At 42.6% G+C, this 27,693-nt stretch overlaps 1 protein-coding gene across 2 annotated transcripts; it reads left to right on the plus strand.

Annotated features, from left to right (window-relative positions):
- Window positions 1-488: 488 nt before the first annotated feature.
- On the plus strand, window positions 489-27,468 carry mkln1 (muskelin 1, intracellular mediator containing kelch motifs; the record flags this gene model as incomplete). Of its 2 annotated transcripts, none has more annotated exons than XM_084050093.1 (18): window positions 489-580; window positions 2,936-3,005; window positions 5,855-5,997; window positions 6,420-6,508; window positions 7,299-7,408; window positions 7,582-7,774; window positions 8,113-8,190; window positions 8,511-8,576; window positions 9,410-9,522; window positions 12,261-12,473; window positions 14,234-14,455; window positions 15,249-15,378; window positions 20,063-20,210; window positions 20,813-20,927; window positions 21,462-21,601; window positions 21,784-21,886; window positions 24,295-24,349; window positions 24,762-27,468. In XM_084050093.1, the coding sequence occupies 18 exons, from the start codon at window positions 489-491 to the stop codon at window positions 24,881-24,883; spliced, it is 2,202 nt and encodes a 733-aa protein (XP_083906219.1). In that variant the 3' UTR covers window positions 24,884-27,468. The 2 variants fall into 2 exon arrangements, with proteins under 2 accessions (XP_083906219.1, XP_083906218.1); XM_084050092.1 differs by having other exon boundaries at window positions 492-580; window positions 8,113-8,229.
- Between the last annotated feature and the right edge of the window lie 225 nt (window positions 27,469-27,693).

Raw genomic sequence — 27,693 nt, forward strand, 5'->3', positions numbered from 1 at the left:
AGCCCAGCATCGGTATTGTGGGGAAAGCTTTCGCTGAAAATGATCGACAAGCTCACAACTCGACGTGTTGCTTCGCATTGTGAACTTGTCGATCGGCTATTTTTAGCCAAAGCTTTCCCCACAATGACAGAAAATACACTAGTATTGAGCCCTGTGGGACTCCGGTTACCCATATCACTATGAATTGAGTACATGGGGACCCCATTTGAAACAAGCCATAAGGCTTTCATGGGCTTTTCAATCTTAGTTAGTTGACCTTGTATTTAAACTGTACTTTCATGTGCACATTTCTAAATAAAGTATTCAATCAATCAAAACATAAGGGGTTTAGTAAGACAGTGAATGCTTTTGCCCACCAAAAAAGAAAGAAAAAAAAATCCATGGCGCACTCACACTGTCTCTTTAAGACGTGTCGTCATGACGTCACAGCTCAACCGTGTCGGGGTTAGCTGCCTGCTAGCCCGTTAGCTTCTTCTGCTTGTTATTTTATGTGCAACAAGATGGCTGTCGTTCCCGAGAACAGAGTCCTCTCCTTCGGCGTTTTTAAATGGAGCTCTTATTCCTCCACATATTTACCGGAGTGAGTAGTGCACGTAACAGCCGGCCAGATGTTATGCATTGTTTTTTCCCCCGGTAACGGGTGTTCTTTATCGTGTTTTCCCAGCTTTGGCCTGCTGCGGCCTGGCTCGGGTTGAGATCCAAAAAGCTAGCTTAGGTCGCCCTGAAAGCTAGCAGCCAGGCTAGGCTAGCTCTGCAGGCGCGTTCGGTTTGTGTCCCCGCTCAGCTCGCCCGCTGTTGTTGACACTGTTATGTTTGCGTTACGCCTCGTTTATACTTGTAGTTGCGTGCCGGTGTCGTGCTCAGTAAATAGCAGATCTACAAGCTCACCACGCGTCACGCGTGGTGAGCTTGTAGATCTGCTATTTACTGCATGCCATTGCCACCCAAGTATAAAATGAGGCTTTAGTTGTCGGTGGATGCACAGCATTTTGTCCGGAGTAGCTATTGGTGTTGACATGTTTTGAATCAATAACTTAACCATCGGAATGAGTGAAATACGGCCTGTGCACTCATTAATAATAGACAATAACAACTTATTATCTAGTAGTAAAATCAATTGGCAGGTGAACTGCTCCACCCACGTGACAAGACGCTGCCCCGGGTTAAGTCTGAAACGAGTGAACCTCAAGTGACTCCAGTCCGGGTCCATAGAGCTCTCTGCGTTAGCAGATGCGGCTAAAAGCAGGTTGTTTACTACAGTGGTTCTCAACCATTTTAATTAGAAGGACCCCCAGTTTGACATGCATTAGGCTACGGACCCCCATTTTAATGGCATTTCTATCTCTGGACCCCAATGTATATTGTAAAATCTATGTTAATTTAACTCTTAAGAGATTTGGTTCCATTTGTACACTCTCAGAGTTACAGACCCATATGGGTCCATTTGGTTCCTAACTATCCATCATTTAGCTGGGGACCCCCTCAAAGACCCCTGGGGGGGACCCCACTTTGAGAATCACTGGTTTACTAAACCCGCTCACTAGACAGCTGTCTGCTGCTGCCTGCCACTAAAATACCCCATCAACCAGGGGAGAACCATTTCTGTGCATAAGGGTTCCCAAATCACATCGCAAATGCATCATTATCATTCATTACCCATGTAGGACATTTTTGCCTGTTGCTGTTTCGTTAAACTTTGTCTCAAGCTACAAGTTTCGCCCTAAGACTGTGTGTGTGTGTATGTATGTATGTATGTATGTATGTATGTATGTGGATGCATTTTATCGAGTCTGACTTTTACTTTCCTATCTTGATCATAAATGTCAAACTCGATAGAATACATCTATGATCTTCTATCTATCTATGGTCTTGATCCAAGGCTAATATAGTGTATTAGTAGCCTATGGCTGCGACTATCACCTGTTAAACAGCTGGACAGTGGACAATATGAGATATATTGTCAGTAATAACACACTGAACCTCATACTGGTTAGGCTAGAAAACACCATATCGGTTTCCATCACAGTTTTAAGTTAGGTTATCACACACACTGACCTGGTTAATAGGCCTGTCACAATTATTACATTATCCCAATTATTTTTGATAATCGTAATTATTTTTGCATAATTGTATTGCATAATCTTTTCCATAGGTCAGCCAATCTTTAATGCCGAAAAGCACAATTAAATGCATGGCAATTAAACGTCAAGTGAAAATTAATGATCGTGCCAACCCTACCTGGTTATTATCGCCTAGCCGCAAGCAACTCTTACATGCTATAATGCTATTTGGCATCTACAATTGCAATACCAACCCTTGACAGCCCATTCATCCAAACAGAAAAGTCTTATCTGATTGTATTAAACAGAGTTAAACTCGCCAAGATTGCAGCTGTACAGAAAGCTTGGATTATCCTCTTTGTATCTGCCAAGTTTTTGTTTCATAAAAATCCACCATAGACATTTAGACGATATTATGAGCTACTTTCTGTCAATAAATTCTGTGCAGATGATAATTTTGTTATAAAAAGTGTTAAAAGTATTGAAGTGCTCATTGGAAATCACTCAACGGTCCTGCGTACCACCAGAAATTGCAAATAATGCAGGAGGACGTTGCATTATTGAAAACGAGTGCTTCCAAACTCGAACACTTCGAGTGTAATAATCACCTGCACCAAATGTATTGACAGAAAGTAGCTCATAACTTGTCTACGGTGGGTTTTTATTGACAAAAACTTGACAGATATAAAGAGGATAACCCAAGCTTTCCGTACAGCTGCCATCTTGGTGAGTTTAACATTGTTTAATACAATCAGATAGGACTTTTCTGTTTGGATGAATGGGCTGTCAAGGGTTGGTATTGCAATTCTAGTTGCCAGATAGCATTATATAGCATCTAAGAGTTGCTTGCGGCTAATTATGCCCTGCATTTGTAGAAACATCTTGGTGGATAAACCCAACGACCAGTCCTCCAGGTGGTCTTCTGAGAGCAACTACCCACCACAGGTAAGGATACTGTCCCTTGTCTTCTAAATCGTTTTTCTATATTAGTGGTTCTCAAACCTTTTCATGTCAAGGACCCCCACAATACTTTGTATTTGGCCGTGGACCCCCATCTCAAAATATTTTGTTCCAGGCAGGGGGACCCCCAGAAGCTAAGATTTGAGTGAAAAATGTTCTCTTTAAAAATATATATATATATTCAAAGATTTGCACACATTTTCCTGATAAAAAAAAAATAGCAGAACTACATGCTCAAAGTGACGTGCTATGAGCTTGTATATCTGCTATTTCTGAATAGCCAAGTATAAAAAAATAGTTAAAGTGGTTAAAATCTAAAATGACGCAGATGCTTTCCTGGTAATAACGGGTTAAATCACACCACCAGTTATTTTTTTTAATTTCTTTTACGTTTAGTTCCACTAACCTTATTCATTCATTTTTATCAAAACATATTATACGAAACAATTCTTGAGTAAAAATGACCAATATTGCTGCGCACTGCATTAAAGATGTGGTGTCAGTATCACAATGCTTACTTGCTATTGCATTTGCACCCCCCTGTAGTACTGCAATACTCTAATATAGAATATTCACCACTGTGGAAGACAGTATGTGTGTGTATTTGTAGACAATCCGTTTTTCACATACTCTGCCTTATTCATTCACCAAATCAAAGAGAAAATTGCATTTGAATGACATAACATGAAAGTAATTTACTGTCACCAAGAAACTGCTGTGGTATTCCTACTAGGATTTCCCAACTGTTGGGGAGGGAGATGGTTGAGAAAATGGCAGGTGCTGCTGGTGCCCCTCGCCCTTGTTGGCATGTAGCTCTTCTGTAGTGTGGACTGGCAAAGTTTGCTGTTTTGAACCATGTCATGGGAAACTCCAGTGTCTCCTCGGCCATGAATTCTATGACACCATCCACAACAGCCATGTTTGGTAGCCGATTTGTGTCTGTTTGTCATGTTGAGTTCCTTCCGCATCAAGGTTACTCATGATGATAGTTCACTGTGCGGTCGGTGGCACTTACGCTTGTGCTGATTGGTCAGCTACTGCTGTCTCAGGCCTGATGCGCCATATCACCTTCTGTCCCTTTGTCACTTCCCATACCCTCTCGACATGTCTGTTTAGATGGCCAATTAAGCAATTGCCTCATTTTGATTGTCAAATGTCTTGACATAGTCTTGAGTCTTTTTGTGGTTAGGAGCAGAGGAAAGTGCTCTTTTTCTTTTTTGTATGGCAAGAGGAAATGAAGCTTTTCAGAACATAGGTTAACCACTACCGCACAGAGTACACATGTTATGTAAGCAGTGTATTATTTGCCTCATCCACTAAATGATACAGAACTGTGGCATATGCGTCCGGGTGGTGCAGCGGTAAATGTCCTGCCCACCACTATGGAGACAGAGGTTCAATTCCTCCACAGTGTCTCCTGCTTGGCCGGGCTCTCCATAGCCGCGGGAAGATGTTTTAGGGTACGGGTGCTGTATGCGCGCACATGCACGCACGCCCAACGGTTATTTGCGGTAATTTTCCGCTTTTTAAAACCTTTTTGGGGGGGTTCTGTTACTTTAATTCGGTTGCTTCAGTTCCAGAACACATATTGCACTAAACCCCCCCCCAAATAACGACCAACAACAAACAAATATGTTTTTAATACTTTTTTTTATTTATTATTATTATTTGTTTTCATACATTATTTTCAGGGGGTGCTGCAGCCGCCCCAGCACCCGTACTTCCCGCGGGTAGTGGGGCTCTCCAACAAATACAGTTGGCCATGTTTCGCGTGTGGCAAGCTAGAAGGGGTGGACATTCTCTGTCGCTGAACTAGTGACTCTTACAGGCTGGTCATGATCAGGGCACCTTTTTAGCAAGGAGCGGAACCGGGAGGGACAGTGTTTTCTCATCACTGTCAGGTGAAAAGAAGCGGCTGGCTGTGTATCAGAGGAGACGTGGTTGTCTACACCTCCCCCAGGGCCCAACAGTAAGGTTGACACTGACTGGGACTATACACATGGGCTCGAATTTACAACACTAAATCAGGGGAGAAAAAATTGTTGATTAAACCATTGCCACAGTTCCCTCATCAGTTCAACAAAACAAATCAGAGTGTTCTCTATTATAGATAAGGTTCCTTTTTGTAAGTGATGTCTATCTTAGGCAGCACAAGTCATCAAAAGAGAAATGTTGAGAAGTGTCCAAGGCTGTGTTATCGTGTATGCCCTCTTATGCCAGATCAAGACGATGTCAAAAGAATGACATTGATACCAAAGATAATTATATGACAGTCAAATTTTAAGACATTTAGATCCAAGGACGCCATACATCATGGTGGGCAATGCATTCATTGTTGTTAAAGTTTCACCGAAGCATAATATTGGTGGTGACTCCCTGAGAAATGGGTCACGATTGTTAGAATATACAGTATACAGTAGCTGATGTAAAAGCATGACTCTGTGGGGCTGGTTGTCTGCGTCTGAGTGGCACGTAAATCTGTGTTCTGGAATCTGCTCTCTCCAATCGCTCTATTCTACATCTGAAAATAGCCGACCTATTTTTAGATGCCGTCATACAACGGAGTATAAATTAAGCATAAGTCTCCCCAGTGATTTCTTGTTAACTGTCCTGTGTAGATAGGAAACAATGACACGCGATGTGCCTCCAAACCATGTATTGATATTAGTTATCAGTTATCACATGGATAAAAATAAAAAAAAACATCTGAATGAATATACTAAATAATATAGTACTTTATATTACACATGTGTACTGTACTTGTGAATATATGAGTAATTTCTGCTGTTGTCCAGAATCACTAATACTTGAATATCTGTTTGCTTTCTCACCAGTACTTAATATTGAAACTAGAAAGGCCTGCAATCGTTCAAAGCATCACGTTTGGGAAGTATGAGAAGACTCATGTTTGTAACCTGAAGAAGTTCAAAGTGTTTGGTGGGATGAGTGAGGAGAACATGACAGAACTTCTGTCCAGGTGAGATACGGTAATATTGTGTTAACGGTAGTTAAATCCAACATATTGCTTACAGCAGCTCTGGTACAAATTATACTGATATTCTTTATATTATAAAATGTAATTTGTTCTATAGTTAAATTTAATTGATGTGTGAATTCTGATACTAATGTTTTATTGTTACTGCTAATTATGATGCTAATTGTATTCTCGTTAAAGAACTGCCCTAAATTAAGTGCAAAGCCACCCAAAACTTATTGGAAAACTGCTTTGGAAACTGCTTCTATGGATTTGTTTGTACAGTGATATTTTTTGACTCTATAAACAATGAAACTTTATACCCTTGCCAGTAAATCCCTGGCATGTATCTGGGTACCATAAAGGATGTAATGTGCTTTATGAAAGGGCTCGATCATCTTTATGTCTCTACCACTTCCTTCTAGTGGCCTTAAGAATGACTACAACAAGGAGACGTTCACCTTGAAGCACAAGATTGACGAACAGATGTTTCCCTGCAGATTTGTCCAAATAGGTGAGAACAGTTACTATTCTGGTGACTCACTGGGCTAACCAGCCTATTATTATATACTCACAACAGGATGGATTTAGGAGCTCGGGTGGCGCAGTGGTAAAGTGTCATCCCACCACCACAGAGGTTGTGGGTTCGAATCCACTGTGGTGCATCCGCCGGCTTTGTCGAGCGCCTATATACGAACACAATTGAAGGGAAGCCGGGCGGGGAGGGTGATGTTTGTCACTGCAGGTACTCCTACAGGCTGAGGAGTGTTGGGCGGGAGGAGTAGAACGAAGGCTCTACGTCCTCCCGGTGGGGGCTCCTCACTGACAGGTGAGTCAGAAGGATACAACAGCAGTGACAACACAGCAATGTGTGTGGGGAGGAATTGAATGGCATAATGACTAAATTAGGGAGAAGAAAAGGGTAAAAGGAAAAAACAGTATGGATTTGAGTCTAATAATAATAATATCTGGGATTTATATAGCGCTTTTCTAAGTACTCAAAGAAGCTTTACATGTTTCTGTTCTACAACATTTTGTTCTACCTCCATCCCTTATTCCATTTTTTATTGTTTTGTTCTATGGAAATGTTCAGTGTTATAGCTGTCTTTTATTCATTCTGCTTTAATTTATTCTTCTGTAAAGCACTTTTTAAAAAGTTCTTTACAAATAATGATTATAGTGATGATCAAACAATTTGTGAGCAAAATAGAACTGACTGAGCAAAGAGTGAACCAAAATTAAATGCACACAAATAACCGAGCATTCTCTGCCCCGCCCCCGACCCTATCCCTTCTTTGTGATAGTGCCACTGATGTCCTGGGGTCCTAGTTTTAACTTCAGCATTTGGTACATAGAGCTGCATGGCATTGAAGACCCTGATGTGGTGCAGCCCTGCCTTAACTGGTACAGCAAGGTAAGCCCTGTGCCCGTGTCTCGCATACACACACAGAGGAGTTGGTTGTTATAGTGGGAGCAGAGCGTTAGTAGGGACTCGTCTTGGCATCATTGCAAGTTGAACACAGGACCTATAGAGTCTGTATTACTGTGCCGTTTCCTTCCTGTTCCCGCTCCTCGCTGTCCCTGCAGTACAGAGAACAGGAAGCCATCCGCCTTTGTCTCAAGCACTTCCGGCAGCATAACTACACGGAGGCGTTCGAGTCGCTGCAGAAGAAGACGCGGATAGCCCTGGAGCATCCCATGCTCACGCACCTCCACGACCGGCTGGTGCTGCGCGGAGACTTTGACGCCTGCGAGGAGCTCATCGACAAGGCTGTGGGAGGTACTGTGGTCCCGGTCGATGACAGCGGGGGCAGGGCTCCCAATGACGGAGTCATAATCACGTCATTTCAGTATCATAGTTGACAAGCACATACAGGCACACATCATACTGGGACAATAGGACTTCCCATTTAGTGCAGCAGTTCAGTGCAGGGTACAGGCTGACATAATGCAATGATTTACATGTAGTTTACATATACCACTTACTCAGATATTCAGCATTCGTTCACAGTGTACGTTGGGAGCTGAATGTTCCAAAGGGCAGGAACATAAACATTTGAATATCACTGCTTGCACTAATGTTTGACCTCTCTCTCTTTCTCTCTCTCTCCCCGCTAGACGGCTTGTTTAATCAGTATATCAGCCAGCAGGAGTACAAGCCCAGATGGAGCCAGATCATCCCCAAATGTAACAAAGGTACACCCGCGCAAGAACCCAACCAAGACGACATGAACAGTGAGATCATCTATTCTCAAGCAGGGAAATATCTTCCCAACAAGCACAGATAAATAAAAAAAAAGTACACTATGGAACCCACTGCCTTCTTGCAGCTAAAGTGATGTCTCTGTTCTCTTCCCTCTGCCCTCTGCTTCCTCCTGTCATTTTCCTCACTAACTCCATCCCATTTATCTGTTCTACTCTCTCTCACTCTCACTCTCCCCCTTTTGTCTATATCCGCCTCACCCCTTCTCACACTCACGCCCCGCCGTCTCCTCGTTCCCTCCCTCTCCCCCCAGGTGACGGTGATGACAACAGACCAGGCATGAGGGGAGGACATCAGATGGTCATAGATGTTCAAACTGGTGAGTCTGGTGGTGACCATGACACATTGAACAGCCCGTTTTATCCAATGCCATGAGTCATGTGCCCTAGCACAACAGAAATTCATCAATTGGTTTTAATCAAATTAAAGTTCCCCCCTTTTCCGACAAAAAAGAACGCTGACACTGGGGGCATTTCAAAAGAGCACATTAATCACTGCCATTGTTTAGTCACAGACACACAACTATTGTTTTTATAGTATTTGGCTAAGCACTTCAGTGGTGTACTTCCCCACTGGCCTCACAAAACACAAAGACCTGCATTGTCGTGTGTGTGTGTGTGTGTGTGTGTGTGTGTGTGTGTGTGTGTGTGTGTGTGTGTGTGTGTGAGAGAGAGAGAGAGAGAGAGAGAGAGATGCAGTGTCTGTATATTGTGTGTGAGCTGTGAGAAGGCCTTGCATCCCTCTGGTCTGTGTCTCAGGTCTCACACACTGAGCTCTGTGTTTGGGTAGCAATAGGGCATAATCAGTTCAAACGCACTGCAGTAACCCAGAGACCCCGGGGTTAGATCCCAAGGCCAAACACAGCCGAGCCACACATGGTTAGAATCTATTTTAATGTGAGGACTGCGGTGGAAGTGGCACACTCCCATTGCCATTACGCTCTTATTCAAACAGTCAAGAGGGCTCGACGAGTGATGGGATGTTTGTTTACCGAGTAGAGGGTCTGGTTTTCTTGGATCAAGTAGCACCTGCTGCAGTTCCCACACTTTCAAGGTATCGGCATACATGGCAAAAGACAACTGTGATATGTTGTTGCTGAAGCCTGAAATGCTGTGCACTCGTTTGACCGGTGCCGTCTGTGTTGTCCTACAGAGACCGTGTACCTGTTTGGGGGCTGGGACGGCACACAGGACCTGGCTGACTTCTGGGCCTACAGCGTGCAGGAGAACCAGTGGGCCTGCATCTCTCGAGATACAGAGAAAGAGGTGAGACAGGAAGAATGCATGAGAAAGCCAGGGCAGTGCAGATTATGGTTGTGATTTGATCAATGAATGTCAGAATAGGACAGGTTATTGAAAAAAACATATAATTTGATACCAGTGGTGTAAAGTAACTAAGTACTGTACTTAAGTACAATTTTGACGTACGGTTACTTTACTGGAGTATTAAAACAATTCTATACTTTTACTTCTACTCCACTACACAATTATCTGGGGGCACCACCTTTTTGTGTAGAAACAGGAACTATGTTTGGCTCCTCCCCTTTCTTAGTCCTCTTCCTCCTGGGTGCTTCTGTGTTTATTCCTACCAACAACAACTACATGTTTAGGGCAGTGGTGCTGACAGATTCAACTGTTTGCAGAATCTCTCTTGAGAGCAGGGTTTCCGCTAGGCATTTTTTGGGCCGGCCACCAAGGCCGGGAGGATTATATTTTACCGGCCAAAGAATACATTTACCGGCCATATATTATAATTAACGTCACATGCGTGTTTGCACTGCATACATGCACCCAACTGATCATTACACCTTGTTACGTTAGATCTGCGCTTCTTTCCACTTTATCACAGATGCAATCTGTTTCTGTTTTTATAGATAACTAAATTATATGATCTACTATATCATGCAGAGATGTCGCTTGCCAAAAATGAAATGAATAAAGTGGGCATGAGTGAACTGCTGCGCAACGAATACCAAAACGCTCGGCGCTCGCCCCAAAACACAGTCGCCCCGGGGAAAATCCGGCGGTATTTGCCTGGTATTCCTAAAGATATCAGTAAACTATGCCTCAACCTAACCTTATTCCAGTGATGTGTTCTACCGTGGTACGCTGTATACGTAGTATGGCCTGTAGTTTTTTTTTCGTCGCCACCGTATACCTTCAAAAACTGTTCAAAACAGCGTATCTGATACGTTGGTACGCATCTGATAGGCCTACGCTGCACCCAGTTGTGGCTGCTGGCTGGGCTGGGGGGCGCAGCAATACAAACAGCAAAAATGACCGTCTGACTAGTCTAAAGGTCCTTACATACCGGCGAATATAGCGAATATACGCAAAATTCGGACTTGTTCCGAATAATTAAAAGACGCTTTTTCGCTTCGCTTTTTCGCTTTTTCGCTCCATGTACGGAGCCATTGACTTTATAAGGTTTAAAAAAAAAACGCATTATTCGCACGAATAAATCGCCCCGGTGTGTAACAACCTTAACTCTGAGGTGATGGCTTATCATGTGCGTGGCTATTGTTCTTGAGGTGATAATTATTGGCTACTGGTGAAGGAATTCACACATTTCAACGACCTGCCATTCACTTCATTGAACGTAGGTCACTGAATTGAGTACTTCATTAGTATTCAAATTGCGGGTCCCTTTATCGACAATTGGGTCCGGCTTGGTTCAGATTCTATCACCTCGGAAAATCCCGGTTCTGTTTATCAACACCCGAGCGAACCACCCTACTCAGCGCTGATTAGGAGGAGACACAGCTGTGTCTCTCAGCTGTGTTGTGGCGTATCAAAATAGCAGACATACAAGCTCACAACGCGGCGCATTGAGACGTGCTGTGAGCGTGTAGCTCTGATATTTTCAACGCGCGACACCATCGTACAACGAATAGGCTATTCTATAAATGCAGCGCACAGCAGCAGCAGCAGAGCAGGCTGTCAGAATTAAACCACACAGTCAGATCATGATAAAAACTTTAAATTATTATGATTTTAATGGTTGTAGCCAACTACTTTATCCAAATAATAATATTGATAATAGGCTTAAATGATAAAATAGCCTAATAACAGCATTTTCCCAACCGGCCACGGTGGCCGGTGGTGTTTATAATTACCGGCCAATTTAAACATTTTACCGGTCAATGGCCGGTAAATACCGGCTAACGGAATCCCTGCTTGAGAGATATCTTGTTCACATATGTCTTGTTATTTAGATTTGTTATAGCTAAGAATGTTATTTAGACAGATGCTGGCTTTGATGTTTACCTGGTACCCACTAAATAGTTTTTCTTTCCACTCTACTTTTGCATCTATTTTACCCTGTTGTTAGTTGACGAGGGTTCATGCCATTTACTCTGATCTCACACTTTTAAGTCACTCTGGTTAAGAGCTTCTGCTAAATGCCCAAATTGTAATTGTAGATTTATTTGCTGAGAAATTTCCAGTAACATCCAGCCCTAGCGCCAGAAACCTTATTGCATTAGGATAATTCCAAACATGTTTTATTAGTTACAGCCATCTCTCTTGCCCAGTGTCAATTTTGTCGACGAAAAATGTTTGTCGACCACCTTTTTGCACTGACGAAAACTAAATAAAAACTAAGCTATGATGACTAAAACTAAGGCTAAATATATTGACTATTTCGTCAATATATTTAGACTAAAATGTTAGGGAGGTACTAGTGGAGAAGAGATACAGTAGAACTAAAAGACAAGTCATTTTATGTTTGGTTGTGCTCTGAAAATGTCGCGCTGCGACACGTTGTGAGCTTGTAGATTGGCTATTTTCAGCATGCAACCAAGAGTAAAATCAGCCATTATGACGCCATCAAATCTAGATTTATCAGACTAAAATCTTATAATATTTAGTCGACTAAAACTAGACAAAAACCAAAACTTTTCAGATGACTAAAACAAAATGAAATTTTATTCAAAAGACTATGACTAAAACGTAATCTAAAATTTGCTGTCAAAATTAACGCTGCCCTCTTGCCATTTGTGCAGAGCGGACCGAGTGCGCGCTCCTGCCACAAGATGTGCATCGACTCCCAGCGACGACAGATCTACACGCTGGGCAGGTACCTGGACTCCAGCGTCCGGAACAGCAAGTCCCTGAAGAGCGACTTCTATCGCTACGACATCGATGCCAACACCTGGACGCTGCTCAGCGAGGACACGTCTGCCGACGGCGGGCCCAAGTTGGTGTTCGACCACCAGGTTAGTCTGCCTCCCATCTCTTGTGTCCTCTTATTGTCATCTGTCGGGACATTTGGAAATTAGGACCAATGACAGCCTTGATGAATGCAGGTAAAATGTGGCTGCGGCTGGTAAGTATGTGTAATTAAAAAAAGGATCTAGGACAGTGGTTCTCAGGGACTCTCAGGGTTCCTTGAGGGGGTTCCAAATGGACCCTTACAGGTCTGTAACTCTGAGAGTTATGGGGCTCACTGAAATTAACCCATTAATACCTGAAGCCGATTCTACAAAAGTCTTCCAAATCCCAAGTTTCTAAGTTTCTATATCAGTGGTGCTCAAACTTTTTCATGTCAAGGACCCCCAAAATTATATGTATTTGGCCAAGGACCCCCATCTCAAAATATTTTGTTCCTGGGGGTCCCAGAAGCAAAGATTTGAGTAAAAAAAATTAGCTTTAAAAATATATATATTCAAAGATTTGCACACATTTTCACAATTTTTCAAAAATAGCAGATCTACAAGCTCATAGTGCGGCACTCTGTGCCGTGCTATGAGCTTGTATATCTGCTATTTTTGAATAGCCAAAGTGTAAAAATAATGCTTTTCAGCTAAAAATGACACAGATGAGTTCCAGGTCTTAATGGGTTAATAATAGTCAAAGTGCAGCTAGAAGTTGGATAGAATAATACAAATAGTACAGCAATAGTATAAAATAGTAGTGCATCAAGTGAAGCATTCCAAACATTACTGTAAATGAAATGTATGTATGTGATAAATGACGTGGTATGGGATTGGCACAGACTGTAAAACTCACCGATACCAGCATTTTAGGCAGTATCTGCAGCTTTTCCGATACTGGTATCGGTATGGGAACATCTCTAGCACTAGCAGGTGTTCAGAGAAACACGATGTTGCCTGTTGAGATGTTGAAATTGGCTGGTGAATTTCGGAACCAATTACAGAATGTTACGTTTCCCCACCCTGGCTCCCGCAGACAGAACAGGCATAGACAGGATTGCATCAACGAGAAGCCAAGAGATGCCTGGGCTTCTTTGAGGCATTTAGTAATTCAGATGGGTTCCAAGAAACCTCTATATTTGAAAAAGGAGAAACTCTAAGGCAGCTCTTCTGATAGCAAAAATATGTTAAAAGCCAAGTTTTATTTCTTGGCTAGTACATTGAAGAACATTCGGCCAACACTGGCCCTCATATTAAACACATTCGCAGGTGGTATGGTTGCAGCTCAATGGGTGGAGTCCCACAATGATTCAATTATCCATTTAGGCAACAGTATCATTATCAGTGAAAGTCTGCCTATAAAACATAGATAATAGAGACAATCTTACAAAAAGTCAAGTACAGACTACTAAGTGTAGTATTTACATGTAATGACAGCAAGAACTTCTGAACTAATTGCCAGAAAACCAAAAGAAAGTCACGTTTCTCCACCCTGGCTCCTTCACACAGAACAGGCATAGACAGGATTGCATCTAATGGAAGCCAAAAGATCTCTGGGCTTCTTTGGCACATCAGATGGGCTCCAGAAAACCTCTAGTTTGTTTGATATACACACAAGCCAACAGTGGTTCTTCTAAAACTAGAATTTAGGCAGACATGTTTTAATATTGTATAACTGTAATCCATTGTTCCAAATCCAACAGAGTGGGATCCAGAGTCTCATCCCGCTGTCCTTTTTGTAACCTCTCTTTTCCTTCCTCGCTTCCTCTCGGATGTCCCTTGCACACACCCCCACCGTCCCCTCCCGCCTCCCCCCCCGTCAGATGTGTATGGACTCGGAGAAGCACATGATCTATACATTCGGAGGTCGGATCCTGACGTGTAACGGCAGCGTGGAAGACAGTCGGACATCGGAGCCTCAGTTCAGTGGCCTGTACGCCTACCAGTGCCAGGCCGGCACGTGGAGCCTACTACGAGAGGACTCCTGTAACGCTGGGCCAGAGGACATCCAGTCCCGTATTGGTCACTGCATGCTCTTTCACACCGTGAGTCATCCTTCTCTGTGCCGCTGCGGGCGCATTGGCCCCACAGGGCCAATAATAGAAGAGGGGAGGGGAGTAGTTAAGCACTTTCAACTTGGCATCCCTATTTTGGCCATGTCACAATACCACATAACACACATTTATTTAGGGTTAAAAAAAAAACTCCTCTATACTCTATTTTTTGTGCAATGAAGTTAATAAGGTTTAAGTAGTTAAAGAAGAAAGAAATAACATTGACTGCAGCGATTTACCAAATAAGGATGCATGCATTTCAGTCTGTGAGCAAGCAGTGTTTTGGTGCTGTGTTCAATCTGTCGTCAACAAATCAATATGTGCACGAGAGAAATTATGTTTAATTGTATTCAGATTGGCCAAATTCTGTCTATCCCAATAGTACTGAAAATGTTGGGTGAGTTTATTTATTTTTTGGTCAACATTGTTCAGTGCCAGAGGCCTGATGTCTGTTGTGGCCAGTTAGTAGATTGTAGCCAAGATAATGTGGAATAATGGGATATATGTTAATCGGGGGAGAAAATACCAATGTAATGTAGTACGCAGAGGACACGCCTTCCGTTTTGCGTCTTAGCCATGAACTGCATGAAATGTGCACCAGATTTCCTCTGCTTTCAAGGAGCCAAGGAAAATAGGAACAGTGGGAAAATGTCAGCTATTTAGAGTGTTGGCGTGAACGCGGTACTGACCGAGCTAGTCTTCTGCTCTCTTTCACCCTCGGTTGTTCTCACACCCTGTCTTCGCCTCTTTGTTCACGTCCCACTTCCTTGGCCTCTCTCTACAGAGAAACCGCTGTCTTTACGTGTTTGGGGGTCAGAGGTCCAAGACGTACCTGAATGACTTCTTCAGCTATGACGTGGATGGAGACCACGTGGAGATCATATCTGATGGGACCAAGAAGGACTCGGGCATGGGTAAGATTTGTGACATACCTGTCAGCTCACCCACTGCAGGGTTGTAGGTCTAACCTGCACTTAAGTATGGGCAGGAGGCCTGTTTAAGAGGCATTTGAAGGGTTAACTTCCAAAAGGCTATCTTTTAATTTTGTTCTATTTTTAGTATTCAGTCTGTCATGCTTTGTCAAGTAAAGCTAAAAGTAAAAAAAAAGTTAAAGTTAAAATTAACAGTTTTAAACAAGTAAGACATACCTCTGGTTTGAGGACCGTAATTCCGATTCAGACTTTATTGTCACATCACAGGTTTACGTGTGTAAAATTGGGTGAAATTCTTTGTCGTACACGCAGTTTCAATGGCATTTTCATGAAAGAGGTAAATAATAAAGAAATGAAAGAAGCAAGGAAAACAAGTTGGATTTGTCAAATATTTCTTATAAACTGCTCAAAAAAAGTTCGGAAACTTAACTTTGGTCAATTATATCTCCCCTTTAATTATACCAATTGGTATCGTGTTTTATATAATTTTTATCGTTGATTAGTCACCTTTACAACGAGTTACAGCTTGTAAGGATCGGGCATTCGTGAAATGAGCAACACAGCTAAACGTGTGGGTAGCGCCTCCAAAAAATGTGCCAAAATCACCCAATATGCTTCTGTTGGTAATCGCTCTTGTTTTGAGCAAGCTGAGCAAGGTGTGTGCCAGTAGTCAAAGGTGTGCGACTGCCTCACAGGTGAGTGACTGGCACCTGAACATGGGTTCTGCAACTTTGTTGAGTTAGTGTTGATGCTCCAAGCAGCAACACTGCCCCCATGGAAAGTTGCCACGTTTGTCCCTTCAGGATAAGGCCCGTGCAATAGGGCAAGTAAAGCTGGTGCTCCGTTACGCAGATTACGCATTATTTGATGTCAGCCCTGGTACCATTTGCAGGCATGTGTGTGCCAGTCACAGGTGTGTGACTGGCACCTGAGCATGGGTCCTACAACTTTGACATCTGTCTTTGGTACCGTTGTGCAAATCTTGCCTATAAATCTGGTTCCTCAGTGAAGCAAGGGGTCTTGGGTTGTTGTCTTCCTTGTTGACTTCACCAGTCTCACAGAACTTAGTTCAAGTGTGTATAACGGAACATCAGCTTCACTTGCCCTATTGCACGGTCCTTATCCTGAAGAGGCTGCAGAGTTCATGTGCAACCTCTTCCAGAGAGAGATAGAGACACTAGAAACTCTGCTGGAGACACAAAACAAACTGTGTAGACTTGGCCCTTTGAAATAAAATGTATTTAGGCCCTTTTTATTTTTTGCATTAGTCGACTGCCAGTCGACTATTGGCAATTAGTCGCCAATTAGATTCGACTAAACAAATCCTTAGTCAGGGACAGGCCTACCTCGTTGTAAAGGTGACTAATCAACGATAAAAATGATATAAAACGCATATTACCAATTGGTATTATTAAAGGGGAGATATAATTGACCGAAGTTAAGTTTCCGAACTTTTTTTGAGCAGTTTATAATAACAAGCAATGTCAAATACATTAAAGGTGCATGATTAAAAATGTGTTCGTTAAAAATAGCGGATATAGAAACAGTCCCTTTTGTGTGAGGTTAGAATAGCAATTAAATGAGGCAGAAATGGCAGTAAACTCCATGCACAGTGTTTTCTTTGAGTTCCAAGCAGGAACTCGTTAAGCACTGAGATGCTCGAGTGTTGTAAACCTGGCCCCACAGGCGCAGATAGGACATGGTGTGCACAGCGCTCGCCGTTTGGCACAACGCCAGGCAAACGGGAGAAGGCAATTGTCCTCCTAGTTGCATTTTGGGTATGTTGCTAGGCAACCAAAATAAACAGGAGTTTCTGTCACTGTGGGATCTTCATCAGACATGTAATTAGTATACAAACAATGGCCGACATACAGCTGTAGAAACATGTATGTCAACTCGTCTTCTTTGGCCAAATGGAAACAGCGCAAAGAACAAGAACAATGTAAGAGATTCACTGGCGAAAAAAAAAAACATTCAGAGATTATCAACTGCAAAACCAACCTTCACACTATTTAATTTTCACTTTCCAGCCAGACTGTTCATGCTGCATTTGGTGATTCTGTTTCATGCACATAGTGGCATGACCCATGATGATTGGTCTACTTTTGAGGAGACAGACATACTGTACATGTAACATACATCCTACTATAATTCGACGGGACGCGCGCGGGGGAGAAACTGCGCGACAGGACGTGCATTACCCCCAAGTTTGCAACTACTTTCACCTGCGCCCTTCACCGGGTATGGTCTAGTACAGATAATGCAGGCAAACCCTGTTCTGGACGGTTTGGCTGTCAGCCATGCTGTAAAAACGGTTGTCTACCATTTGTTTGTTTGTTTTTGTATGGTGGATATAGTTTCTCTTACATCTATGATAATGCCAATTTCTATAAAGAGCATCTTGTAGGACAAAATGAAAGCTTAAAACAGAGTGAAAGAAAAACTAAATCAGAATTGTTGGGATAATTACTGTAAATCACTGTAAATAGCATCCCTTCATGCCATGTTTGTAGTGATGACTGAAGCTGCTCTTGGGAACTGTAAAATGTCCCCAGAGAGGACAACATCGATTTCACCACTAACAGGAATTTTAAATTTAGTCCAGGCCAAATCGATCCCAAGAAATTCACACCTAGTCATCCTGTTCTCTACCCCTGTAGTGTTACTTTTAACACAAGCCTGCACATTATATTTCCTTGTAGGCCCTCTAACAGTTAAGACCTCTCTTCTGTCAAACAGAGAAGTGAGCACGTGTGTTGGCCTGCACATTAAGCCCCGCAAATAACAACAATGCGCTCCATTTACAGGTCAGCTGACTCATCGGCGGTCGTCTGTGTGTGTGTGTTTGTGTTGCGGCGGCACCGTAGTCTCATGGGTAAATGTGTGTCGTTTCCCGTCAAGACCGCGCCTCCATTGGATAAAATAAACAACCCCCTTCCGACTAACAACCCCCCGCCGACTATCTCGAACATATGTACGCCACCACACGATGCTGAAGACTCTAAATGGACACTGCGGGGTCCAGTGTGTGTCGTTGTGGATGTTTCTAGAAAGAGATAGCATCTGTTCCTGTCCTCTATGAGAGAGGATGTGACAGATTCTCTGCAGCACCTGGTTAAAAGCTCCGGCAGCACAGCAGTCGGCCACTTCCTGCCCAGATACACAGATTGAGTGTGATCCCTGCCACCCCGGCAGATTTCGCCCGCAGCACAGTATAAATAGACGTCCATCCATAGGCCTCGTGCCTCTGTATCATCCCTAACAGCAGGGAGGGACCAGGGGAGAGGGAGGGCAGGGCTTGGGACTCGGGCCGACTGTGAGAGGGAAAGGAATCAAAAATATCTGAAGGGATGAGCAAGAATGAAACAGAGAGAGAGAGAGGAAGAACACAATGTATTTTGGCAAGAAGGAAGCTGCAAGCTCGAACATTGCTCTTTCTCTGTCTCTGTCTCTCTGTCTTTCTCTCCCTCCCTCTGTCTCGTAATAGTTCTTGAATGTTTATGGTTGCAGCGGTCGGGGCCAGACGCACTAGCACTGCAACAACAACATCTCCACGCTGTTCATTTCCATTTCATAACTCCTGCCTAATGAGCTCTTCCTCTGTACGGGGGCGCAGGCTGTCTGCTTCAGTATGCCTGTGTGTGTCTATTCTCATCTCATTCCCTTCAAATTAAATTGAAAGAAACATCGAGCCAGTTCAGTTTGGCAAACGTTTATCCTCCTTAGATATCAGTGCGGCATGATATGTTTGCCACACACAGGCCTGGTGACTTGACTTACTTGGCTTACCGGACCTGGTATTAGTAATAAGTTAATATGTCAGCATTGGAATGTAACAAGGATGAATAATAGATCAACAGCCTGGCTCTTGTCAAGCTCACTAGATACACAGCTTATTTTCTTTATGGTGCTTTGAAAAATTCATTAGCATATGGATGTATTAAAACCTACGAAGGCTGACTGACTGATGTTTGGATCAGTTGTGCTTTAGGATGACTTGTTTCTCTCCCATCTGCAACAGAGGCTCACTGTCCAAACAAGACATTACATTAGGCCAGCCGAGTTTGTAAGCCACCTCCGTATCTAACCTGTTCCCTTGCCATGTTTACTCTGCAGAAGGAAGTCCAGCATGTGTTGACATTTATCCAGTGAACCGCTGTGTACTGCAGGGCGCTGGGGGGTGATCATACCGGTTGAAATTTGCATCACAGTCCAGTGTTCTTTTTCCGGCTCCTCCGGGTCACGTTGCCATGGTGGCATATTGCTATGTTATCAAGCTGTTATGCTTCAATCGCCTCTCGTTCTTCCATCCGTCGATTGGTTAATGGTTTAAAAGGTGCATCTTTAACAGCGAGATGTCAGATGATGCTCCTCTGCTGTCTCCTTTATGTTTTACTATGCTAATCTGTCCCACTGGCCCAGCTAGCTTCTAAACATTATCATATCTGTCATTTCTGGCTGCTTGCTGACCCAGGGCAGCTTTCTACCTACTGTGTTAAAGGGGATAGTTTGGAATGGATAGCTAAGGCATGTGTGATATCTCTTGACTTGACCTCCATTTGTAAGTGCTACTGTTGTGTGTGTGTGTGTGTGTGTGTGTGTGTGTGTGTGTGTGTGTGTGCGTGTGCGTGTGTGTGTGCGTGTGTGTGTCTGCCCCGCCCCTCAGTACCAATGACAGGTTTTACCCAGAGAGCCACCATAGACCCTGAGCTTAACGAGATCCACGTCCTGTCAGGCCTCAGCAAGGACAAGGACAAGCGGGAAGAGAACGTCCGCAACTCATTTTGGATCTACGACATCGCCCGTAACAACTGGTAACCAACCGCGTTATGCTTTCTTTCTTTCTCTCCCTCTCGCTCTCTCTCTCTCCCCCTGTCTCTCTTTATCTCTCTCTCTTTCTCTGTTTCTGTCACACACTTGCACAAACAAGTTGCATACAAATAAGCGGTTTATATTAGTCAAGACCTTTCGATACAATCGCCACCGCCGCGTATCATATTTCAAAGGATTTCCTGACCTTCCGAAAACGACTTCAGAATTATCCCCCTTGCCCTTCGAAAAAGAAGCTGTGTGTGTGTGTGTGTGTGTGTGTGTGTGTGTGTGTGTGTGTGTGTGTGTGTGTGTACCACCTCAGTAGTGAAACTCAGTGTTCCGCTCTCTCTGATGTAAGCTGCTTGGAACAGTAATTCTGAAAGAACAGTCTGTAGCCTCTCTTGTTCCAGTACATTGGTCTCAGTAGCTGTTCTGTTACAGCATGTCAACTGAAATAAGTTCATAAGACACTTCAAGCGTAATGTTTATGTGCACCCGTTCCTCTATACTAGAGGGGGGGGGGGGGCGTACAGCGTCCGCTCCAGGGCTTTTTCTATTGCCTCTAATGTGCGTCTGTTGTGCGTGCGTGTGTGTTTCTGCTTAGGTCATGTGTATATAAGAATGATCAAGCGGTGAAAGAGAACCCCAGCAAAGCTCTGCAGGAGGAGGAGCCTTGTCCGCGCTTCGCCCACCAGCTGGTCTACGATGAGATGCACAAGGTGACCACACAGACACTTGTTTTATTGATCTATTGTCTTTTAACCACATCAACCCTAGCCCCGAAAATGACCATTCTAACACCAACATGGGCGGAGCTACAAGTTCACAAAGCATCGCATATAATGCAACGTTGTGAGCTTGTACTGTGGATCGGCCATTTAATCTTTCAGCGAAGAGATTTGGCGTAGAGGGGGCGAAAAAAGGAACGGGCTAAGTACAGACCCCTGGGGGACACCTGTCAACGAAATGCATATCTAGAGGGTTGAAGTGGTTAAGTGGCTTGTAAATCTCTGATACTAGTTTTGTTTTCCCCCTGGTAAAAATGTATGTGGAATCTTTGATGGCTGTTCAGGCCTCTAGATATAGTACACACACACACAAGTACAGTACACACACACACACACACACACACACACACACACACACACACACACACACACACACACACACACACACACGTGCGCACAGACAGACATAGACACCAGTTAGACCAGGTTAGCTTAGCATGTACTCATTCAACATCCTGTGTCCAGGTGCACTACCTGTTTGGCGGTAACCCGGGAAAGTCCTGCTCTCCCAAGATGCGTCTGGATGACTTCTGGTCCCTCAAACTGTGCCGGCCCTCCAAGGAATACCTCCTCCGCCACTGTAGATACCTCATCAGGAAATACAGGTGTGGTATTCCACCAGTGTGATCATGCCACTGAACTTGACACTGCCAGGATAAGAATTGTTTGACGTTTACTGCCCTCTAGTGTTCTTTTTTTGGAACCGCAGCCCAGTTTCCCCAACACTCTTGATCTTCTGACTTATACAATTGATGTTTCTTTTTGGTGGGTCCGGGTCGATTGCTAGGTTTGAGGAGAAGGCACAGTCAGAACCACTGAACGCCCTGAAGTACCTGCAGAATGACCTCTCTCTGACTGTGGACCACAGCGACCCAGAGGAGACCAAAGAGGTAGGGAAACCGCGATAGGAGATGGTAGTATTTACTAAATACTACCATCTCCTATCTACTTATCCTAAATACTATTTAGGATAAGTTCAATCCGACCGATGCCAGATTTTTGGTTCCAATCCTGATTTTGGAGAATCATAGAACACAGATTACCAATGTTATGATCGATACGTTGACAAAAAGTGTAACATTTTCTAATCAGTAAAAAAATATGTTGATTGATTACATTTTCTGTTTCAGAACATTTAACGTACGTATACAGAAAAAACAAAAAAACATTTTATTTAACCACTTAAGCCCTTTTCCTGCGTTGCGATACGTAGATCTGATATTTTTGAAAATAGTTTCAAATTTGTTTTAACTATCGCCTATGATGACATGCCCAAAATGGGGATGTCAGGTGAAGTGGCACATCGACTGCATAATCGCCGATAAAGATGTCACCAAAAAAGACAAATAATGGCTGATAAGTTTGTCCTCGGGCCAATTTCTTTCTACGTCATTGGATGATGGGCCTGAACACAGATCTTAATTTAAGATCTGAACCTTTGACAGACCGTCTGATACAATGATCAATATATGAATTGCTATTTATTGCTGTAAAAGGTACTAAAGAAAGATTTATTTTATGAATGCATACCGATGCATTCATCAGAAAGTGTGTGTAATCAAATGTCACAGGTGTGTAGCTAGATATACTTGGGGTAATCATGAAGGCCACATCCTTTATTGGGGGCATTCAGTTAATTAAAAGAGAAAGGGGGGAAAAGAACACCTGTAGACAGACATACGTACTCCCTTTTGAACAAAGATGAACAAGCTCTATAGAATTGGAGGTTCAAGGTCTCTTAGATATGGAGAGAAACTTTATGAAACACATGCCTGTGAAGCACTCCCAACATGGATAAAAACATTCTTACGGTGGGGGTAGATTCTCTTATTTTGACATTACAGTAGAGTGCTTCTCACACTTTGTAATTAAAAGGATCTCCAGTCTTAGGTCACGGACCCCCATAACTCTGAGAGTGTACAAATGGAACCAAGTGGACCCATAGGGTCCACTTGGTTCCATTTGTACACTCTCGGAGTTACAGACCTTTTTTAAGAGTCCATTTAGTTCCAAACTACAATTTAGCTGGGGACCCCTCGAAGCCCCTCAAGGACCCCTGGGTCCACTTTGAGAATCACTAGCCTATATGTGGGACTGTCAGATATTGTAAATAATTTACAAAAATAATTTGTATATCATCACTGGCAGGCAAAGTTTGGCACAACCTGTAGCCTAATGCTGTGTTCACACTCGCAGTTACAAAAGATGCAAAGTTATTCATTAGAGCAGCATAATCTGTCAGAGATGCTGTTTGCACAGCGAGCTTGTTGACGACATCAAAGCGTGCATTGGCAAGCAAGAAAAATATAAAGGAAAATAAAGCCGGGGGTTTAATAAGAACATGGAACTAGCGGACAGAAATAATTATTTCAACCCCCCCATTACAAGCAGGAATTATGTGGAGAGCAATGGAAGTGGTTAAACATCACGTTTTGTAGCTTTGTAGATTTTGTAGCAGCTACAAACATCGGCTGCAGCTTTGAATCTTCATTGAAAATGAATGGTAGACTGTAGCTTTGTATCTGCCAGTGTGAACACAAGCATAAAGGTCATTACACACCAGCGATTATGCGAATAATACGCAAAATTCGGACTCGGCCCGAATAAATAAAAGATGCTTTTTTTCACTCCGCAAAACTGATTTGGAAGCTTGCATTGACTTTATAAGGTGTTTTTAAAAAAAACGTATTATTCGCATGAAAAAAAACGCCCCGGTGTGTAAGGACCTTTACACCGCACTACAGCATGTCCAGAGCGGCCTGTGATTTTTACTTAACCCATTGAGACCTGGAACTGTGTCATTTTTAGATTTGAGCTAAAAAGCATTATTTTACACTTTGGGCTATTCAAAAATAGCAGATATACAAGCTCATAGCGTGGCACCGAGTGCCGCGCTACGAGCTTATAGATCTGCTATTTTTGAAAAATCGTGAAAATGTGTGCAAATCTTTGAATATAGTATATATATTTTTAAAGCGAACATTTTTAACTCAAATCTTTGCTTCTGGGGGTCCCTGGCACAAAATATTTTGATGGGGGTCTGCGGCCAAATACATATCATTTTGGGGGTCCTTGACATGAAAAGGATTGAGCACCACTGATATAGAAACATAGGTTTTTCAGAATACTGTTGCGATTTAGGAGACATGTAGAATCGGCTTCAGGTCTCAATGGGTTAATCCATGAGGGGAATTCACTCCTTGAACGGCTTATTGATGAACTATTAGTGAGCCTGCAGGTGGAAGTGCTTAGTCACCGCCATTGAGCGTGAATCAAATGTTGTTTTCTCTGTGTTCAGTTCCAGCTCCTGCCCTCAGCCCTCTTCAAGTCCAGCTCTGACTTCATCCCTCTGGGTAATTCTGCGTCCTGTTCAGTATCCTTCACAGCAAAATCCGGAGTTTTAAATTCTTTAAAACTCCGGATTTTGCCATGTTCCTCAACCCAAACACCAATTATTATGACGCATTTATTCAGTATAAACCACATTACATAAGAAGTCCTTGTTCTTTGATCCCATGGGTCCTTTTGTACAGTTTCCTGACCTTTAACTATCTGTGGGAACACACCTTCCTGTTGGAATGGAGTTGTAAGAATCCTCCACCCACAGACTGAACTCTCAGTCTTTCTCTCATTCCATTTCTCTGTCTCTTTGTCTATTTTTTTTGTCTACTTTCCTTTCTGCACATCTCCTTTTCTCTCTCTCTCTCTCTCTTTCTCACCGCCTCCTCTCTCTCTCTCTCTCTCATTCTCCTCCGCCTCCGTCAGGTTTCTCAGACGTGGACCAGACCTACGCCCAGCGTACGCAGCTCTTCGACACGCTGGTCAACTTCTTCCCAGACAGCATGACCCCGCCCAAGGGGAACCTGGTGGACCTCATCACCCTGTAGCCCCCATCCCGCTACCAAAACACAGCCCACACCGCTGGCCCCTCGCGCCAATGGGACTTCCCCCTCGTTGGACAGAGGAACGGCAAGTTATTTTTCTAGACACGAAACACTCTTGTCACCCCGAACCGTGACCTGCCCGTGGACTGCATTCGTCTGCTGCTCCTCTCCCCTATGCTGGTATTAGCTGTGGTAGTGAACCAGGCGGGCGAATGAGGGGCCCGTAAGCAGACGCACACGTACGTGGGTTTGACAGAGGGGGTGGGTGGACACGAATACTGAACAACACTGTGTTTATTTGATCACGAGGAAACAAAAAAAACGCCACAGCGGCCCGTGTCGGTGTGTGTGTGTGCAAGGTCCTGATATCGTTTTCTTTCTTTTTTTGACAAAGAATTAGTTTGAATTGGGAGTGCGTAGAGAACCCCATCGAACTCTGCCAAACGTAGCTTTAGCGTTAAACTTTTTCACTTGATTTCAGAAGGTTTACATGAAGAGGATTTGCACGCAATGTTTGCTTGGCATTAGTTGCTCATGTTCGTGTAGTTATTCCCCATTTTTAAGTTGTTGTCTCCCCCCCCCCCCCAACTCCTTACTCTTTGTTCTCCATTGGAAAACATTGACGTATGTGCAGTCGACCACAAGCTTAGGCATTCATCCTTGTTTTGGGAAAGTAGATGGTGAAATGAGACCCATTGAATCTTGCTTGTGTTAAGATTATCGTTGCTGTCGGGCAGAAACCTTGTATGTCCAAAACCATAGCCTGTATGGATCCAATATAATTATTATTTAGTGAGAAATTAGGATACATTTAACTTCATCTAAATATCTATTTATAATAAGCCCGCAGACAGATTTAACCTCTTAGACTTTCAACCTGGTAGTTTGGGCTTGTCATTATACAGCAGGTGAAATGGTTTAAAAAAATGTTCAAAACTAGCAGATCTACAAGCTCACAACACCTCGCATCATGATGTCACGCAAAAGTAGCAAAAAATAGTTGCAGACCTGCAAGCTCACAATGAATCGCATTGTGAGCTTGTAGATCTGTTATTTTTGCCATTTTTATAATGTCACATGACAAAATTTAAAAGGGTGCAATAATTTATGGAGAAAAAAATACATCCAATTTGGAGATAAAAGGTTTATGCCAGACAACGACGTCATGTTGAAATAGTCCTAGGTGATTCTTTAGTTTGTTTGTTTTTTGCTCGCTAACTGCCCGTAATATCCATCTCTATGATACAAATGGTCGTTCAGACATGGGTGGTCAACATTTTAGTAGTGCTGTAGAAAGAATAGAGGAATGATCCTAAAAATATAGGAATAATCCTAACATATAAAGTATATAATTTATAAAAATATAAAAATATATGTGTGTGTGTGACTTGAGCCTGCCAGTGCCAATAATCCAATGTTCATTGAAAATTCTTGTAGAAGGAGCCGTTCTTCTATTTATCCTGTTATGTTGCCATTGCATATGGTCAGTGTGATTATATGAATGGATGAAAACCCCAATTGTTTTTCTTCCAAAATTCTGAGTGTTCACCACCGTTATTTCCCATAGTTGGAGCAGGCAGTATATATATATATATTCATTTTAAACACACTCTCGCATGCACGCGCAGATGGCTCTAGTTTGCAGTTGAAAGGATTTATTGAGTTCTGACATACATCAAGTGGTCAAAGTTGGGACAAGCCTGTTTGACACGTAACCTTATTCTCCGGCTGCTCTATGCCCTGATCATAGGTGCTCTCTGCCCACTTTATGCAAAATGTACACACTTGAAATTCACCACACAGTGATATCTGTTTATAAAAAAACACTGTAGCTTCTCAAACTGTCCTATTCGAGAACTGTCTACGGGGAACTAATAGTGACACGAGGAATCAGTGCTTCAGACCCATTAGGAACCGTTTTTATTTGGTTGAGGTTTGCCTGCTTGGAAGGCTTGTGAACTCCTTTTTTTATTTAATTATTGTTATATAAGCTGCTAAATTTGACAGGCTTGTGATTTTCCACCCTGGTCATTATTACAATGCTTGTGGAAGTGAACCTACTGTCTAATATCTGTGTACAGTGATAAAAAACAAAACCACAGTCTTTCATAGCTCTCAATAAGACTAATGGGTTGTTTAATATAAAAAATATTTATTGATAAAGCAGCACCCGACTGTCTCTCCTGATGATACACTAAGAATAGTTGTGATGTATTTTTTGTTTTGTTTTTTTACCAATGGAATAAGACTAGTCTGTATTTCAGTAAAAAAAAATATTCCAATTATGTTTGTATCAACCAGAATTTTCAAATTGTGTAATATTATTTGTACAGTACACTTCCTCTCAACCACAAAAATAGGATCATGTGAGATGTTTTCTATGGAAAATTCACTCCATTAATCATTTAAGTCATGTGTTATAACTGCTAACACATCTTTTCAAAACGTTTTTTTCGCTTTGGTCACATCAGTAATCAGAGAGTTAACCACTTTCAACCTGGCATTCCTATTTTCGGCATGTCATACAGGCGGAAACCTTTTTTTTTTTTTTTTTTTCAACATTGTGAATAGGGCTTCAGTGGTTTAACTCATATACTGCCTAGAACGACTAAAACGACTTCTGTCCATAAGCCATGCCTGCCAAGAACGACTAAAACGACTTTTTAAAAAATTAAAAAAATTAAAAATATTATTATTTTTTTTTTTTTTTTTTTTAGATTTTTTTTTTTTTTTTTGACCCAAAGACCAAGGAGATATGATTTTTCGAAGATATAGACTCCCATCCACTTCCTTGTTAACTTAAAACTTAAAAA

The sequence above is a fragment of the Gymnoscopelus microlampas genome, assembly GCF_963454915.1.
Source record: "Gymnoscopelus microlampas genome assembly, chromosome: 23".
Taxonomy (NCBI): domain Eukaryota; kingdom Metazoa; phylum Chordata; class Actinopteri; order Myctophiformes; family Myctophidae; genus Gymnoscopelus; species Gymnoscopelus microlampas.